The sequence below is a fragment of the Diabrotica virgifera genome, chromosome 3 (assembly GCF_917563875.1).
Source record: "Diabrotica virgifera virgifera chromosome 3, PGI_DIABVI_V3a".
Classification (NCBI taxonomy): Eukaryota; Metazoa; Arthropoda; class Insecta; order Coleoptera; family Chrysomelidae; genus Diabrotica; species Diabrotica virgifera.
In genome coordinates this window covers 176,171,810-176,191,002 of record NC_065445.1, presented here as the reverse complement: position 1 = coordinate 176,191,002, position 19,193 = coordinate 176,171,810, and the positions used below count along the sequence as shown (strand labels likewise).

Genomic DNA, 19,193 nt, shown 5'->3' with positions numbered 1-19,193 from the left:
ATCTCCTCTTTGTTTCCTTCCTGATATCTTTGTCCCATAAAATTGAATTGATGGATCTAGTGATGCTTCTACCTTTATTAATCCTATGTTGTATTTTATCTTCACTATTTCCTCGTTTGTTAAATATAGCTCCCAAATATTTGCATTGTTTCACACCAACAATATGTCCTTGTTCCAATGGTAAGTTTTCGATGTTCTCGTTTCCCACTATGAAGTACTCTGACTTGACCATATTTATTACTAATCCTGCCTGTTGGTAATGTTTTAGCTTCCGTATCATTTAGCTTAAGAGGAAACAGTAGCGATCAACAGGTAGCAACAAACGCGTTCCAAGATTGAGGCTCTAATTTTGAATATTTTGTCGAGATATTTGGCACACATATTCGTAATAATATAAAGAATGGCGGTACAGAGCCCAATTTCAGGAATATGTTGGTATGTGGAAATTACTCTACAACTAAATAAAATATTGAAAAAAGGAGCCTGTACCGCCAGTAAGAAAGACAAAAAAATACACTTTCTTCAAATAAACTTGTTTATCCCATGCCTAGATTTTGTGTAATCTTGGAACTACTAAAAATCGATTTTTTTTATAACAAGAAATCGAACGTCACTGATTTGGCAACATTTCGCGCCTATGTGAATAAAAATTATTGTTTTTGATAGTATAAACGTCACTGTCAGTGTGGCGAATTACCGACGCACTGTTGCCTCACTTTTGAAAGTTCACAGAACTTTCGCAATATTGGACCGCGTTTGTTGCCACCTGTTGATCGCTACTGTATCACCTTAAGTCATCTTGATCTTGGGCTATAACAACTTGGTCGTCCGCAAAGTATAATGTAAATAGGGAGTCGTCTCCCACTTTCAGTCTCATCGGTTTTACTGCTTTTGTCCACCTCTGTAAGGATTGGTCAAGGTATATTTTAAAGGGGGTGGGAGATAGACAACATCCTTGTCGGAGGTCTTGGGTGGTTATACTTTTCATATATAGAATTTTCTTTTCTTCGATACATTTTTTGGTTTCGTTGTTTATTTTTACTTTGTGTTGGGTATTTCTTTTCTCAAGTTCTCCCAAAGCTTCTAATTCCCCCGTTTTTATACTGTGTTTGACGTGCTCGTACGTTTCTTTGATGTTTCTGAAATCGAGTGTGGTCCAGTCTTCTCTGGTCTAGGTCCCTTATAGATTCCTCTTGCAGCAAATGTATGTTGAACTTCATTTCTTCTTCTTTCTGTTCAGTTTCTACTTGGTGTTCTTCTTTTCTTCTAGTTTGGGTGTTCAACGCGAAGGGAAACCCCATTTTTAAAATCGGTGGTCAGTGCCACATTCGGCTCCTCCCTTTACTCGCGTATCTCTAATTTCGGTATTACTACATTTACTGACAATTATGTAATCGATAATGGATTTGATGTTTCGCGTTGTTTGTACATACGTGTATTCATGTATGTCCTTATGTCTGAAGAAGCCGTTATAGACAAGGCGAAAACGGCGGGTTCGAAGGGAAAAATATTCCCACGGCGGGTTCGAAGGGAAAAATATTCCCATGAGATTTTTTTGCATAATCACAATCGTGAGATATCCCACAATAAGGTTCAAGAAGTCGCCCACGTGAAAAGTGGGCCAATTTTTTTTAACTTTTTTTTTAATCAAATTACAAGAATCCATATTTTTGGCCCGAACAAATTTTTTCTTTAATTTTTTGGACCATTCTGGACAAAAAAGGTCTCTTATAATTTTTCTCTAAAGTTGATCGTTTTCGACTTATAAGCAATTTAAAATTGAAAAAAACGAAAAATGGCGATTTTCAAGGCTTAATAACTCGGTTTAAAGTTATTATTATGAAAGTCAATATATGACTAAATCAAAGTTTAAAGCCCCCCTACAAAATCCTGAAGAAATTTTTGTCATTATTTTATTACTAAGCTGTTATTTTGAAGTAATAATAATAAGCGCCATGCACGTGTGCGGCCGCTGTAAATTTTGAGTGCAAGAGAGAAGCCATTCCAGCAGTCCAATTGTGCAACTTACTCGCACTCACATTTACAGCGGCGTCAATACGATCTAACCGCTCATTGTTATTAATTAAAAATAACAGCTTAGTAGTAAATTAATGACACAGGTTTCTTCAGGATCATGTAGCGGCGACTTTAAACTTTGATTTAGTCACTTTCTGACTTTCGTAATAATAATTTTTAACCTAGTTATTAAGTCTTAAAAATGGTCATTTTCGCGTTTTTCAAATTTTAAATTGCTTATAACTCGAAAAATATCAACTTTAGAGAAAAATTATGAGAGCTTTTTTGTCCAGAATGGTCCAAAAAATATAAAAAAATAGTCCGGGCCAAAAATATTTATTTTTTGCAAATTGATTAAAAAAAATTGTTAAAAAAAATTGGCCCACTTTTCACGTGGGCGACTTCTTGAACCTTATTCTGGGATGTCTCACGAATGTGATTATGTAAAAATATCTCATGGGAATATTTTTCCCAACGAACCCGCCGTTTCCGCCTTGTCTATTAGTAATTTTCAGATTGTTCAGTTCGCACAGGTGAATTAGTCTTTCTCCATTATCGTTTCTCACGTCTTCTCCAAAACGGCCTATTGTGCTATCATTTTGTCGTTTCCCTATTCTTCCATTTAGGTCCCCGCTATTAATATTTCTTGTGATGGTCTCACTTTTCCGATCTCTTCTTGTAAGGTATCCATGAACTGCTTCTGTTCTGCTACCAGACTGTTATCCGTAGGCACCGGAATGGGACGTTTCGATGCCGCCGGTTCATCACCGGCCGTTTCGATGCCGCCGGTTCATCGCCAGTCCATTTCATCGCCGTCATATCTCGCATTTCCTAGAATTCCTAATTAATACTAAAAATAACTAATAATTGTAACTGTCGAAAATTCGGAAATATATCAGATAGCGATTAATTGACTGGCGATGAATCGGCCGGCATCGGCATCGAACTGGCGGCATCGAAACGGCGGCGATGAAACGTCCTAGACCCGTAGGCACGGTATCACGATTTGCCTGCCATAGATTTCCATGATGAGCTTTACTAATCGTTCATAAACCTTTTTTGTTGGTTTATAAATATGTTAGAGTAAAAAATTCTCCTCGCAGATTTGGGCGCTAATTGTTTATTAATTGTTTAAATACTAAAAGCTCTCTTGTATAAAACATTTTAAAAATATCGGTGAATTCATAATTTTACCTTGATCAAAAATGTTTCCATTTTTTTTTTGTTATGCTGAATCCGAATCTGACGATACAATTGGAAAATTAAAAAAAAATGAGCTCTTATAAGGTATGTCTACGTAACTTGTTTCCATATGGGAAACTTTTTTATTATCAATTTTACGAAAAAAAAGTTATTCTTTATAAAAGGCTCGGAATCTAAGATGGAACCATCATAATATATCAAATTTTATCCATTTTATACGATGTATGTAAAAAGATATGAATTTCGCTCAAGAGCAAAGTACCTTTATAGTTCACAATATTTCAATTAGAAAGATTTGCAAATTCAAACATAGTTTTTAATTTCGAACAACTTTTTATAATAATAATTTTCGATATTGTGAAATATAAAGGTACTTTACTTTTGAGTGAAATTAATATTTTTTGACATACCACGTACATAATTCATAAACTTTGATATCTGATGGTTGCATCTTATATTCTATACCATTCAGAGCATTTTATGAAGAATCACTTTTTTCACAAAATTAATAATAAAAAAGTTGCCAAGAGGTTCCAAGTTACTCAGACATACTGTATAAGAGTTAAAAAATTTTTTAACATTTATAATTTTTTAAGCTTGTTATTAAATATATTTTATAAGTTGTCCAGAAAAAAGTTTTGATGACTTTGTATAAACATTTTTTTAACTGATATTTTTGATTTATGTATGACAATTTTTATCTTTCTTCATTTTCTCCAAAAGAAGTTGTTTGTTTCATTTTAAAGTAAAATAGTTTAGTGAATTTTAAAGACTACGTCATAAGCTTTAAAATATACCTATCAAATTGTAATATATCCGTTTAAGCTTGAGTAATATCCTCTTAAACTGGTAGTAATTCTGTAAAACTACAAAGATTTCAAAAATTACATTTTTTGAGACGTCGTATCATTTCAATTAAATTTTCGAGATTTTTTTGAAACGAACATCGTTTAGTGACGGTGTTTTAAAAGTAAGTTGTGCAAATTTAAGAGTTTTATAGGTAAAATTGTATTAATAACATATTTTTAAATCATTTTTAAACAAAGTTCATGTAAGTCCCACTTTCCGCCCACACTGTACTTATACACATATTTTTGTTTCCTTGTATTATAACTATAAGATAGCTTTAATGTTCCTCTATAATTTCCAATCTGTAAAATTTAATTTGATCAGTTAGCTAAAGAATTATGTCAAATTAACGCTACCGCGCGTCGCCGAACGATACCATACAGTGCGCCAATATTTGTGAGAGGGGTGACTTGAGCGTTATAAATAAAAAATTATAGAATCTGTAGATTTGATTTTAGGAAAATCTCTGCATAAGGTTTATTATGTAAAATTTCCTTTCAATGGTCAAATCAGTTTTTAGTTTTCTAAACTTTATATTTTCGTAAGTATTTCGCAGTTCATTTTTAATAAAAAATTAAGCACCCACTGTCGGAGTAAAAATAATCGAAATATTGTTTATTATACATTTTTTAATGAAATTATAAAAAGTTCTATTTTGTTTGATTTTTACGTAAGTAAAAACTCCATTGACTCCCCAATATGTTTTGTTTACTTGATTTGTAAGTGTGATCGGTTCAAAGTACTTACTTTTGAAAAAACATTGGTTTTAAATTAAAAAGTTTTTTTTATTTTGGAAAAATGCTCATTTTTCGAATTAATTTAAAAAGTATTAGTGATACAAAAACATGTAGGTTTTGCTTTTATAAGTATTTGGTTTTATTTTATATTTCTGTAAGACAAAAATTCGTTAGGATATGGCTGTTAAAAATTTGCATACACTCATGATTAGTGACTCGTTCAAGGCCTTTCAACTACAACTCTTTCAAAAATAAGCACTTTGAATCGATGAAACTTACAGATCATTTATAAACAATACACAAATAAGGTACATTGTAAAGTTTTAACGAATAATCATATTTGGGATGCTACATAAGAGGCAATTTTCACGATTTTTTTACAAAAAAAAGTGATCAATTTTATTTTGAGCGTAACTCGCTTAGTTTTGATGCTAGAAACTGTTAAAAAATTAAACTTTTTAAACGCTCTAAAATAGTCTTAATTTGTTTTTCACGAAAAGTGCTTTCTTTTTTGGTTATTTTACGTTGAAATATACAATTTGGAATTTGGCGAAAAAAAACGTATTTTTCATGAGATACAACTTTGCTTTTACTGGGTCTATAGACTTGATGAATACACCATTTTTTTCATAAACTACATTTTTGCTAAAAAGCTTTTTTTTTTAAAAAGGCAACCAACAGCACAAATTCAACTTTGAAGTGGAATGTAAGTAGAACCTAAATCCAAATTTTTATGCCATTCGGTGGTGACACTAAAAATTACACGGTATCGCCGTATTTCACTTTCATTTACTGGGCTTTAACTTGACATTTAGATCTATTTACATTAATAACGTTTTTAATTTTTGGCTTTATTCTAGGACGAAACGTCATATCCTCTCCTGGACCTTGCACTTTGAACTCTTGCAAGGGAGACGCCGTAGCCTGCAAACCCTTGGCGAATTCGACTCACACCTGCATCTGCACCCACGATTCGCAGCCACCATTTGCTGATGGCAGTTGCCCTAGAAAGGTAGTGGCAAGTGGCAATAGTGCATCGGATGGTACGTTCCATTTAAATTTTATAATACTACAATATGGACAGACTATGAACCAATAAGTACTTTTTTCTACAACCGTGTTAAAATTGCAATTTTTAGCACTCCATACGTGCGTTAAAAATGCTACTTTAAGGCACTAGTGCTTTAGAAAATTTGTGGCACTGCAATTCGTATTGACCGTATAGGATATTTTGATGTAATGTCAAAAAAATATAAAAATGGAATGTCAGTCAAGTTCAAGTAAAAGTTTTTTTAGATATTGTCCTGTAGTTACATTTGTAGAAGAAATATTGTATGATATGCGTGTTAAAAAGTACATTTTTAAGACACTCATGTGAATTGCAGAACTCGCTTCGCTCATTCAAAACTTTCACATGCGTGCCTTAAACGTGTACTTTTAACACTTATATCATAAACAACTATTTTCATTCGAAAATAACCTATCGACAGTTAAACTGCAAAACTTCGTAAATCAGTTTTATGTAGCTTTAGAGGAAAGACGAAAAAATGTGTTTAATAATAAAATAAATAAAAGTGTTGGATAATAAAACAGTTAGGTACTTTAACAACTAGCAACGTTCTTCATCAATACAGGGTGTTTCAAAATAAGTGCGTCAAGCTTTAAGGGGTAATTTTGCATAAAAAAATAATGACCGTTTGCTTTATAAACATATGTCCGCAAATGCTTCGTTTCAGAGATACGGGATGTTGAATTTTTTTTACAAACTGGCGATTTACTTATTGCTCTGAAACCGGTTGAGATATGCAAATGAAATTTGGTAAGTTTTAAGAGGTAGTTATTGCGCATTTTTTGACATACAAATAAGAATTTTATATTCACCATTGGCCTGCATACGGGTAATATGACCGGGTAATATGACCCGTATGCAATATACATGCAATAAACTAATATTTAGATATTATTTACTATTTTATTTCAAATGTATCTTATTGTGTTCCAGTTTTAATGAAATTAAACGAGAATTCGATGAAATAAAATTATTTTTTCTTCAAACGTTAAATAATGATGACATTACTTATCTAACTTGATCCTGTCAAAGTTTGATGTCTCCGCCGGCAGCAGTTTTTTTTCCCATTTCTTTACGGCGGAGGGAAAAATGTTGTCATGGCAACAATATGAAACATGTCACAAAGCAACAATACAAATGTCATTAACAACAATTAAACATCATTTTTATTTATAGTAATATTAAAAGTACAATTAGTTAATGAGGCATTTTCAAAATTGAAACCGTGCAAAAATGTTCCCGACTCTTGTTACGCATTGGTAATTGTTGTTGATACTGATGGTCGAGCACAACTTTCAGCAATCATTCCCGATGTTGGCGAATCATGAGGGTTTAAAATTTTTTGAGCATTATCGTTCTTATTTCTTATTGAATCCTCTATATCAGCGGTTCTCAATCTGTGGTACATGTACCGCTGGTGGTACATTCCATTATTTGAGGTGGTACACAAAACTCAAAAGAGCCAAAATATCAGCACCACTATTGGCACAATTGTAGTTAATTAGATCACCTAGCTAGATAGGTATTTTAGTTAGGTGGTACCAAAAATAATAAAAAGTATTTGGTGGTACCTGACTCAAAAAGATTGAGAACCGCTGCTCTATATATCCTTTGGCAACCGTGCTTGATTTCCAGCCCCCATGTCGTTTGAGGCATTCTAGATTTCCGCCTCCATCAATTAAAAGTGTTGCTGAAGTTCGTTGTAAAGAGTGACCCGTGTATGCGCTTGCATCGTTTAAATTTAAATAACTAGCTACTTTTTGGGCTACTGCACTGATCGAATGTATTCCCATGACGCTTCGGTAACACTTTCCATTTTGGTACTTGATAAAAAATCGGTTTTCTGTGAAATTTTCAGGCCGCAGTGATGCATACTTTTTATACAGTTTAATGTAGTTTTGACCAATTATCGTAAAAGATCTAATTTGTCGTGTTTTACTGTCTGGTATTTTGATAATTATTACATTTTCTTTATCCTCAATGTCCACAGTCTTCATTTTTACCATTTCGTCGCATCGACAGGCGCCGGTAACCCCAATTAACAAAACAATCTGAAATATTTTTATAATTTGGTAGAGTATACTACATGCTGTGCAATATAATTTTTTTTACCTTTAATCCTAAATACAACTTATCTGGCGCTTCAAACAAAAATTTATCAAACTCGTCTTTAGTGAAAACTTTAGACTTCTTTGCAGTATATCCTTCGCTTGTCTTTTTCAGAAAGGCACGTAACTTTAAAAATTTGCTTATATCCACATTTTTTCTAATAACTAACTCGGATTTTATCATAGAGTATCGTGACCACATTGTAGAATATTTCCATTTATTTTCATTTTCCATTATATTAAAATATGCCAGTAAAACGTCTTCGGTAACTTGCCGTACTCCTCTTGTATCGCACCACTCTTGGAAGTGCTTGTACGCTAATCGATACTTTATTCCGGACTTGGAGGGCCCCAAACGAGGTTTTCCATTTTCGCACTAAATTTGCGCTTGCGGTTGCAACAACAATAAGCTGTCTTTAATAATTGCAAACAACTGTCAAACAACTGTAACCAGGGAGACGCAAATCCCACCGACGACGACTTAATTATTTTAATTTCTAACATCTAGACGACTTTGATAGTTGTCACAGTTAATTTCGAGTAAAAATAGCGTATGAATTGTACTATTTATGGTTGAAAATTGCTACGTTTGAAGAAAAAATAGTATACTTTAATCGGCAAAGAAGCGACTTTTCTTGACTTGCCCTCTATTACGCGCCTTACTTCGTTCGGCGCGTAATATCGGGCGCGTCAAGAAAAGTCATGCTTCTCCGCCTCATAAAGTAATATACTATTGACATAATATTCGAAAGTCAAATCGGTAGACAATAACAGTCGTTTTGAATCATCGTCATGGAAACCAAGATCGTCGTCATGCTAACTAATTTTATTGAAAGTTTGGTTTTGACAACCTTGTCAAAGACTTAATTTGTGTATGTATTTTCAGTAGTAATTGCACAAGAGCTCTGAAATTATTGAATTTTTCCCGAGTGACACTTTGACAGTTTTACAACTTTGACAGTCAAAGTGTCACTAGAGCAAAGGTGAAACAGTAGCGATCAACAGGTAGCGAAAACGTGTTTCAAGATTGCGGCTGTAATTTTGAATATTTTTTCGAGATATTTGGCACACTTAGTCGTAATATAATAAAGAATGGCGGTACAGAGCCCAATTTGAAAAATATATTAATATGTGGAAATTACTCTGTAATTAAATACAATATTAAAAAACGAGCCTGTACCGCCATTAAGAAGAACAAAAAAATACACTTTCTTCAAATAAACTTTTTTATCCGATGCCTAGATTTTGTGTCATTGTGGAACTACTAATGAAATAAAAAATTTTAGTAGTTCCAAAATGACACAAATTCTAGGCATCGGATAAAAAAGTTTATTTGAAGAAATTGTATTTTTTTTGTTCTTTTTAATGGCGGTACAGGCTCGTTTTTTTTAATATTGTATTTAATTACAGAGTAATTTCCACATATTAATATATTTTTTAAATTAAGCTCTGTACCGCCATTCTTTATTATATTACGAATAAGTGTGCCAAATATCTCGAAAAAATATTCAAAATTACAGCCGCAATCTTGGAACGCGTTTTTGCTACCTGTTGATCGCTACTGTTTCCTCTTAATTTCAGAGGTCGAGTGCAATTTGTTGCGATTATTTCATGAATAAAGCTGTTCAAAACCAAAATTGTATTGTAATTTATTTATGTAAGTACCATTAAACACACAGTTTTTATAAATATTTGACGATTGAAGTCATCACTTTTATAATTTTTAAAATATTAATTGTCATTAATGTCACTGAATGTATTTTTTGGTAGCAACGAAGGGCATCTGACGTAATATACTTAACGACGGGAGATTATCAAAAATTATCGATTTAGTTCAGATTTCTGTAGATTTCTATTGGTCAAAATCTCCTATGAATGAAATAATCATATTAATTAAATTAATTGATTAAGATTTGGTCATTTTTAAAGTCTCGTAGAAAAAATATTGTTCCTAACTCTTGCAGAAAGTCTCTTTTCCGCACTCGACTGCTTGCCGAACTCCCGCTTCGCGTCGTTCGGCAAACTGCAGTCGCGTGTGGAAAAGTATGACTTTCTGCACTTGTTAGGAAAATAACTATTTTTAACGCTCGTATGGCGTGCTAAAAATTGCATTTTTATGAAAAGTATAAAATTAATAATGGACCAAAAATCGATTTACGAGGTTTTGCAGTTTAACTGTCGCTATGTTAGTCAGAATTATTAGTCTCATAACATAACTGATTAATACTGGTAGAAATTTGCTACATTGATTAATATTTACTTGAAAATTTTAGCATAAAAAGAGTCTTATGCTCACAATCTTACTGAAGGTGCTTATTTATAGCAGTTTGCGGGCGAACGGTTTCGGCATTCACAATATATATGCCATCGTCAGACTCATAAGAAACTAAACAAGCTAAAATTAAATTAAAAAAGTTTCAATACAGTTGCTCTAGATTTAATTTTAAGTTTTGAGTTTCATCATCAACAGCTATTCCATCCATCGTCGGACGTAAGCCTCACTTAGTTGTGTCCATTCATATCTGTTTGCTGTTTTTTGCATCCATTGCAAATGGCAATGGCCAGCCATTCGCTTGATGTCATCGGTCCATCTTGTTTGAGGTCTGCCTTTACTTCTTTTGCTTGCCCTTGGTCGCCACTCGAGAACTCGCTTTGTCCAGCGGTTGTCTTCCATTCTTCCTATGTGTCCTACCCAGTTCCATTTTAGTTTTGTGTTTAGTAATAGTTAATAAGTTACAAAGGGTGTCATAGAAAAACGTATTATAAAAAAGTGTTCGAATAGACCAGTGCTACTCTGATGTTAACTGCTACAGTCAGTATATAATATATAAGGTATTAATAATAACATTATTGGGACTCACAAACTTACATATCAGTACAAGAAATGTGCAGTATACCATGTGGTGTTAAATTTTAATTTGAAGTCCATGTGTCTTTCTCGATTTCAAACTCATATAGGTGTTTATGATGTAACTTTGTTGCCTAAGCGTTCTGACGTGTCTCTTTATTATTAAAGCATATGTGCTAAAGATCCTTTAGTTCTATAGTGTACTATAGTGAAAAGATATGACAAAAAAACGAAGTTGCTGTAGGACTGCACAGACAAAAAAGACAAACAACACATGTATCACTAAGTACAAAAAACTACATCAGTATTGTTCTGAAGCTATTTCTTTGTGGCATTTTTGTCATTAACTATTCTAATTGAGAATCTAGCCACAATTTAATTTGAAAAAATAATTTTATTAACGCTCCAACTTCCACTTCGGACGTCGTTGTCAAAATACAAAATATTAATGATTAAAAATCATTAATATTTGTTATTTTGACAACGACGTCCGAAGTGGAAGTCGAAAAGTTAATAAAATTATTTTTTCAAGTAAATTGTGGCTTATTTCCAAATTAGAATAGTTAATTACTACATTAGTACTTAGTGATACATGTGTTGTTTGTTTTTTATCTGTGCAGTCCTACACCAACTTCCTTTTTTGTCTAATTTTTTTACTATACAACTAAAGGACCTTTAGAATATATGCTTTAATCATAAAGAGACACATCAGAACACCAAGGCAACAAAGTTACATCATAAACACCTATAAGAATTTGAAATCGAGAAAGACACATGGGCTTCAAATTAAAATTTAACACCACATTGTATACTGCACTTTTGTTGTACTGAGATTTAAGTAACAATAATGTTATTATTTACACCGTATATATCATATACTGACTGTAGCAGTAGCAGTAGCAGTTAACGTCAGAGTAGCACTGGTCTATTCGAACACTTGTTTATAACACATTTTGTAACTTATTAATTATTAATAAACTCCAATCTTAAAATTAAACCTAGGGCAACTGTACTGAAACTTCTTTAATTTAATTTTAGCTTGTTCAGTTTCTTATGGTCCTGACGATGGCATATATATTGTGAATGCCGAAATCGGTCGCCCGCAAACTGCTATAAATAAACACCTTCAATAAGATTGTGAGCATTAGACCCTTTTTACCCTAACATTTTCATAATCTGCTCATACCAGCAACAGTTTCATCATTTAATTAATTTCAATAATTTAATTAATTGCACTAAATGTTTTTTTAATTTTTGGACAATCGCCATCAACCATTAATTCAAAAGACTTTTATCTACTGCATCTTGTTAAAGGTTGCCTCTTATCAAGGGCATCGGAATAATTGTCCTGCATTTGATATCTGGGTCCATTCACGAATGTTTTTTAACCAAGAAACCTGTTTTCTTCCTACATCTCTACGGCCCTCTATGTTGCCTTTAAGGATTAGTTGCAATATTTTATATCGATTCCCCTTACTATAATATGTCCCAGATAAGGCATTTTTCGGTGTTCAACAGTCTTTAGCAGTTCTCTATCTTTGTTGACCCTCCTTAGTACTTCGATATTAGTTTTTCTTGCTTTCCAAGGTATCTTTAGCGTCCGTAGAGGGCATCGATATTCTTGAAATTTACATGTATTTACAAATCTTTTTCGTGGTATCTTGGGCCTTTAGTAACTGTTTCCTTCTTATCATTTTGGCTGTGGGTCTTTGCCTATCCCGTCCTATTCTTTCCATTCACTAATATCGTTGTGTCTTCTTATTCTTCATGTACTATCATCGGCTTGTAATGGATCATTTGCCTATCCCAATGCCTTTTTCTCAAATATTTTGAGTAGTTTTTTATCTTTGCCATAACCCAGGTTTCACATAAGTTCTTATGGGTTTACGTAAAACCCATAAAAATGTAAATGACATGTGAAAGTTTTTCTAGTGTAGTCTTATTTTTAAATAATTCAATAAGTTTGACAACTAGCCATACAATAACCAATGTGATTACTACTTTCCAAAACAAAAAATTTTCTCATATTTTTTTAAAGCCACACCCTGTATATTAGTATCGTTATACAGAGTGAGTGGGGAGGAATGTGCCAAACTTCAAGACTGTATAATATACGTAAAAATAATCAAAAATAACTCATATGTTGTTATTCCATTTTCATTTGTTTCCGAGATATGGGGTGTTGAAATTTTTCTTGCAAACTGACGATTTATTTATTGCTCTAAACCGGTTGAGGTGTGCAAATGAAATTTGGTGGTTTTAAAGACATAGTTACTGCGCATGTTTTGACATATAACTAAGAATTTTATATTCACCATTGGCGCGCGTACGGGTAATAGTCTGAAATGTTTTAATGAAAAAAAAAAATAGTACGGCACTGAGATATTTAAAATTAAAAATTATTTTTGAATTCCCTGTTCAATTTCTGACAAACAATCTATCTTCATGTTTGTTCATACGATTCTTCGTTTTCATGCAAAAAATAAAATATCTTAACGCTTGCAACCTATTCGGAATAAGTTCCTACACATGCATACAGAAACTTCGTCGAAAATTTTGTAAGCGTTAAGATGTTTTATTTTTTGCATGAAAACGAAGCGTTGCATGAAAAAAGGAAAACAGATTTTTTGTCAAAAATTGAACGAGGAATTCAAGAAAGATTTTTAATTTGAAATATCTCAGTGCCGTACTATTTTTTTTCATTAAAAAATTTCAGACTGTTACCCGTACGCGCGCCAATGGTGAATATAAAATTCTTAGTTGTATGTCAAAACATGCGCAATAACTATGTCTTTAAAAGCACCAAATTTCATTTGTACACCTCAACCGGTTTTAGAGCAGTAAATAAATTGTCAGTTTGTAAGAAAAATTTTAACAACCCATATCTAAAATGAAAATCGAATAACAACATATGAGTTATTTTTGATTATTTTTACGTATATTATACAGTCCTGAAGTTTGGCAAATTCCTCCCCACTCACCCTGTATAGGTTGTATATAAATGTTCCACCTACATTGTTTCCTCTTGTAGATATTTAGAGAAGAACAATAGATATAAGAATATTTTGCGGATTTTCTACTAATAAATTTTATATACCTTCTGATATACAGGATGATTCATTGGTTATATCCAATCTCTGAGTTATACAGTAGAAAATATTACAACCTTATTTTGGATATCAGGTTGTATATAAATATTCAACCTACATTGTTTCCTTTTGTAGATATTTAGAGAAGAACAATAGATTTAAGAATATTTTGCGGAGTTTCTACTTATAAATTTTGGTGATTCATTGAGTATGTCCAATCCCTGAGTTATAGATTCTAGACCTCAAAATATTAAGATTGGACCCAAATCACTTAAATAAAATATGACTCCTTACCGAGTTACAGGATGTTTTATTTAAAAATTTAAAATATATGTGTATCCAGTACTTTCAAACTGTTTGATATATCCTTGTCATACTTAACAGAAAGTGTAAATACTGTACATTCTTCTAAATTATAATAAATAAACGTTTCTAGCTACTACGAGAGGCGTACGATAGGGGACAGTGAATGGTTAATCCCTCCCAAATTACACGCCACTGGCGGAATTGCTATTTTAGCGCAATATTTCGATTCTACAATACTCTCTATGTAAACAATATATTCTGCACTCGTAACGATAAAGTCAAGTTAAACATGTAACTCCACAGTAGTTATTTTGATTAATGTATTTGTGCCGTTCAATTTTTGACTTCAAATGTCTCGAAAACTAATGAGTTTATATCGTTACGAATGAAGAATATATTATTTACATAGACAGTATTGAAAAATCTCAAAATGATGCTCAAATAGCAATTCAGTCAGTGGTGTAGAATTTGGGAAGGGTCATCCATTCACTTTTCCCTCTCGTACGCCTCAGGTAGTAGCCAGAAACATTTATTTGGCATAATTTAGTAGGGCGTACAGTAGTACTCACACTTTCTGCCAAGTATGGTAAGGATATATCAAGCAGTGCTAAAGTACTGGGTACAAATATTTTTCAAATTCTTAAATAAAACACCCTGTAACTTACTATGGAGCCACATTTTATAAGTGATATGGGTTAAACATTATACTTAATTACAGGGAGTTTAATTAAAGAAATTAAAAATGATTTGTACCCAGTACTTTAAAAATATTTTATGTATTCTTGTCATACTTTGCAGACAGTGTCAGGACTGTACACCCTACTAAATTATGTTAAATAAATGTCTCTATTAGCTACTAACAGAGGTGTACGACATGGAAAGTGAATGGGTGATCCTTCCCAAATTCTACGGCACTGACTAAATTGCTACTTTAGTGTAATTTTTAGATTCGCTAATACTTTCTATGTAAATAACTTACTCTTTATCCGTAACGATAAAGTCATTAGTTTTCGAGATATTTAAAGTTAAAAATTAAGCAGCACAATACATTAATCAAAATAATTGTGCGGTTACATGTTTAACTTCAAGTATATCGAAAACTAATGACTTTTGAAGTCTAGAATCTACAACTTAGAGATTAGACATTTTTATTGAATCACCCTGTATAACAAACAAAAATTATAAAAATTATAATCTAATTTTGTAAACATTAATCAAAATATGAAATATTAAAATGCTAGTAAAAATTAAGTAAATTTAATTAGTCTTCATATTACAAAATAATATTTACTTAACCGATAACCTACATTCATAAATACATTATTAATTATGTTAATAAATGTTCAAAATATTTCCAATAGACACAGTTCAAGATACAGTAGTTGTATATGGTTGATAAATGACCGTAGAACATTTTGCAGCATTTCAGATCCAACGCTGGCAAAGGCATTTTGTATACGAATTTTCGTATTATCCCGTGTTGTAGGTTCATTGTTATATGACTACAAAGAATACTCCATTGGAGTTAGTCCTGGAGATATTGGGGGATCGTATACCTACAGTACTACTGTATCCGATCCAACTGTCACTGTAGTTTTGATTTAACATTCGATTAACATTTTTATTGTACGATGCGGTGTTGTTCCGTCATTTTGAACCCATATGTTTCATGTAATTTCGAATGGACCCTCCTCCGGAATGGAACGTTTCATCGCCGCCGGTTCATCGTCGCCGTTTCGATGCCGCCGGTTCATCGCCAGTAGGGTGGGTCACTTGTATATGGGAAAAAAATGTGTGCAATATTGTTTTGTAATACTTATAAAAGAGTGCTAAATGTAATGCTAATTTGACAGTGAAAAATTTATTTTAATTGAAAATTATCTTCTGCCTCCGGATTGACCTTGAAATATCAGAATTATGTGGAAAATCATTCCTTTATCGTAAACGCGTAAAAAAAATATGTGAAAGTTATCAACTTCTAATAGTGCAAAAATGGCACGGTGTTGTACCTAAAACTCACCTTTAAAAGTTTTTAGTTGTTCGATGTTATCTTCTGCCTCCGGTTTGACATTAAAATTTCATGATATTAACAAAAACGGAGTAAACAATTAAAACCAAAATTTCAAAGAAAATGTGTGTATTAATACAAAAAAAGACAGATATTCAAAGAGATACTATAACTAAGTAGTAGCAAAATCCTTTTTGCTATCAAACTGCGGCATTACTCTGCGAGACTCCAACTTCGCCTTAATTAAGCCTTCTCGTTCCGATTTTGTACACAACGTAGTGGATGCTTCTGTTACAGTATTCACAACTCTCTCTACTGCTTGAATGTGGCAAGGTAGACGTAAAAACGACAATTCACTTTCCCCTGCTTTTGCAATGAAGGAATTAAGACTTTCATCAGATACTTTTCTTAGTAGTGGGGGTTCAGGTATTTCTTGTTGCCAGTCAATTAGATCATAATAACATTGTGCATCAAAGTTTATAGTTGGAACTTCGAATAACCTGATTATGTTGTGTTTTACTTTACAAGCCTTCAAAATACGACGTGCAGCTAGTTCCCTAATGTGCTTTTGATGATCAGTTAACATTGCCAATAATAAATTTTCCGGATGCGCGAAATAACTATTTCTTTGTATCACAGGATCAATTGTGGCTTTCAGTTCAGGTGAGAGGTATCTTGACATTGAAATTAAGGCCCATAAGTGTCGTGCTCCATCTTTACATGTGGGATGAGTCTTAATACGAAACAAAGTTGGAGCATAAACTTTCACAATATAAGTGGCTAAAATAACTAGGTTTTCTGAAGGAACCTTTGTCGAAGCATATAGACGAAGAATGCGATTAGCACGAGTCAACCATCTTGCATGGGACATTTTTCCTGGTGATTTATTGGCCAAGTGTTCCGGAAATTCTCCATTCATAATCGCAGACACAATTCTATGTAGATATAATTGATCAGTACTTAAATCTTTCACTGTTACTGAGGGTAAATTACCACTAATTTTTTGAAATTCAACAATAGGATTTTTTGCACAAGTTTCTAAAGCCTTCCCTATTGCACCTGAAAAAGTCTGTGGTCCCGCTGTAGTGCCGTCAATAAATTGAAACAAATGTCGAAGTGGCAACTCGTTCATATGCAACAAACAAATTATCCACTGTAGGGGTTTATTTAACCGCGTTTCAAGTAAACGTACAATGCCACCATTTTTTCCAGTGTTCACGTTTGTTCCATTACAACCAACAGCTATTAAATCGTCAAGAGACATTCCCTCCATTCGAAAATAATTAGCTAACGAATTTTCTATCGCTTTGGACATACCAGAAGATGGAACAATATAACCCAAGAACTGGGAATCTGGTTCTTTTATAAGCGAAATATGCTCCTCTTGAATAACGTCTCGGTAGTTTTTGCCTCCTTGTTTTCTGATTACATACGTTTTATCTTTTCGTCCATCGAAGTATAGCGCATGTACTTGTGAAATTTTCTACTGCGATATAAGATTTTTTCTAGTTTTCTTTCTTTCCCTTCGTAACTTGCTCTTATCAATCACTGGCACATTAGATTTGGTGTCATGCAAAACTGCTGAAGCAATGGCTGCCGCTGCCCTATCAGACACCCCATATCGGTCACAAGTTTTGGATAATGTAGAATAATTAATAGTTTTTGCAGTTTTTTTCTTAAATAATTGTAATGGAGTCGCAATATTTACAGAAGTGGGTTTAAAATCAGAACACACAGATTCATCTGAAGATGACGTTGAAACATCGAGTGTAGACTGGTAGGAAGTTCCGGGCTCATATATGCTTTTTTTCTTTTTAGATAAGGCTTTTTCATTTGTCGCTTTTCTTTTCACAGTTTTTTGCATTTGTTTTGTAGCAACGATATCCAAGTTTCTAATTATCATATTTCGTGTAGTACGTTGATCGATTAAAAAAGTTCAACTCTTTTAATGGTACTTTTGTGTCTCTAGAACAGGTACAGTTATTGAGTTCCTTGCATTTACAGCACGAAATATCAAATAGAACTTTGCTGTTGTGACGAAAATCTTCTAACTTGTTCGTTGGAACATTAGGATGTGATTTAAGTATGTTCTGGCACTTTAAGTGATACGTTTTTAACATTTGTGTTACTCTTGTATTTGAAACAATTGGAATATTTGTTTTTGCCCATCTTTCTCGAATTTTTATTGTCACAATGTCTGCTATTTCACAAAAAACTGGCTCTTTTTTAGTACCTTTTTTCGATTTCAGTTGATGTCTTGTCCAGTAGTAAAATTTCATCACGTCTTCATAAGTAGGAAGCATATTGTCTTTCATCTCACCGATTGCACCAAACAACGGACTTTCTAACGCTTTTCGAGTACGTTCCATTACAGCGAAAACGAAAACAGATATACATAAAACAACGACTCCTCTGATAAGCAGCAGCTACACTAACTCACTGACTACACTGACTGCGTTGACGACCGAACACAAAGCAAATGCTGTCTAAATTTCAAGACGACGATGGAGGGAGGTTGAGAGAGGGAGAGTCTCGCGCTGATGCATTCATTTCAGTACAGTTGTGAACAAAACATCACTTTTGTTTGGTTTTGGGAATGCTCTCCAAGGTCTTAACTTTGCACAGATCTATACAAAGTGTAGTGGAGAAAAATTAAAAGCTGTATAAAACACCTTGAAACAAATTTTCATAAGCTCTCATTTTAGCACTGTTTTTCTTGATTTTGTGAATACTGAATGTTATCCCGGAGGCAGACGATAGTATTCAATTATTACAAAATTTTATAGGGGTTATAAATCAACAGGTACCATCGTTTTATCACTATTAGAACTGACGGATAGTACAACATTTTTTCTCTCACTTTTTTATTAGTACACTGTTTTTCCCAATTTTGTGAATATTGAACGTCGCTCCGGAGGCAGATAATGATATCCAATTGTTTCCAAATTTTATAGAAGATT

General features: G+C 33.1%; 1 protein-coding gene across 1 annotated transcript in view; it reads left to right on the top strand.

The window, feature by feature from the left end:
• Positions 1-4,982: 4,982 nt before the first annotated feature.
• The window catches only part of LOC114339427 (tyrosine-protein kinase transmembrane receptor Ror-like), a 294,108-nt gene continuing 279,897 nt past the window's right edge, over positions 4,983-19,193 (top strand). Inside the window, exons 1-2 of the mRNA XM_050647610.1 lie at positions 4,983-5,016; positions 5,666-5,848. Of these exons, the coding sequence (XP_050503567.1) occupies positions 4,983-5,016; positions 5,666-5,848 (217 nt within the window). The remainder of the gene's footprint in view (positions 5,017-5,665; positions 5,849-19,193) is intronic.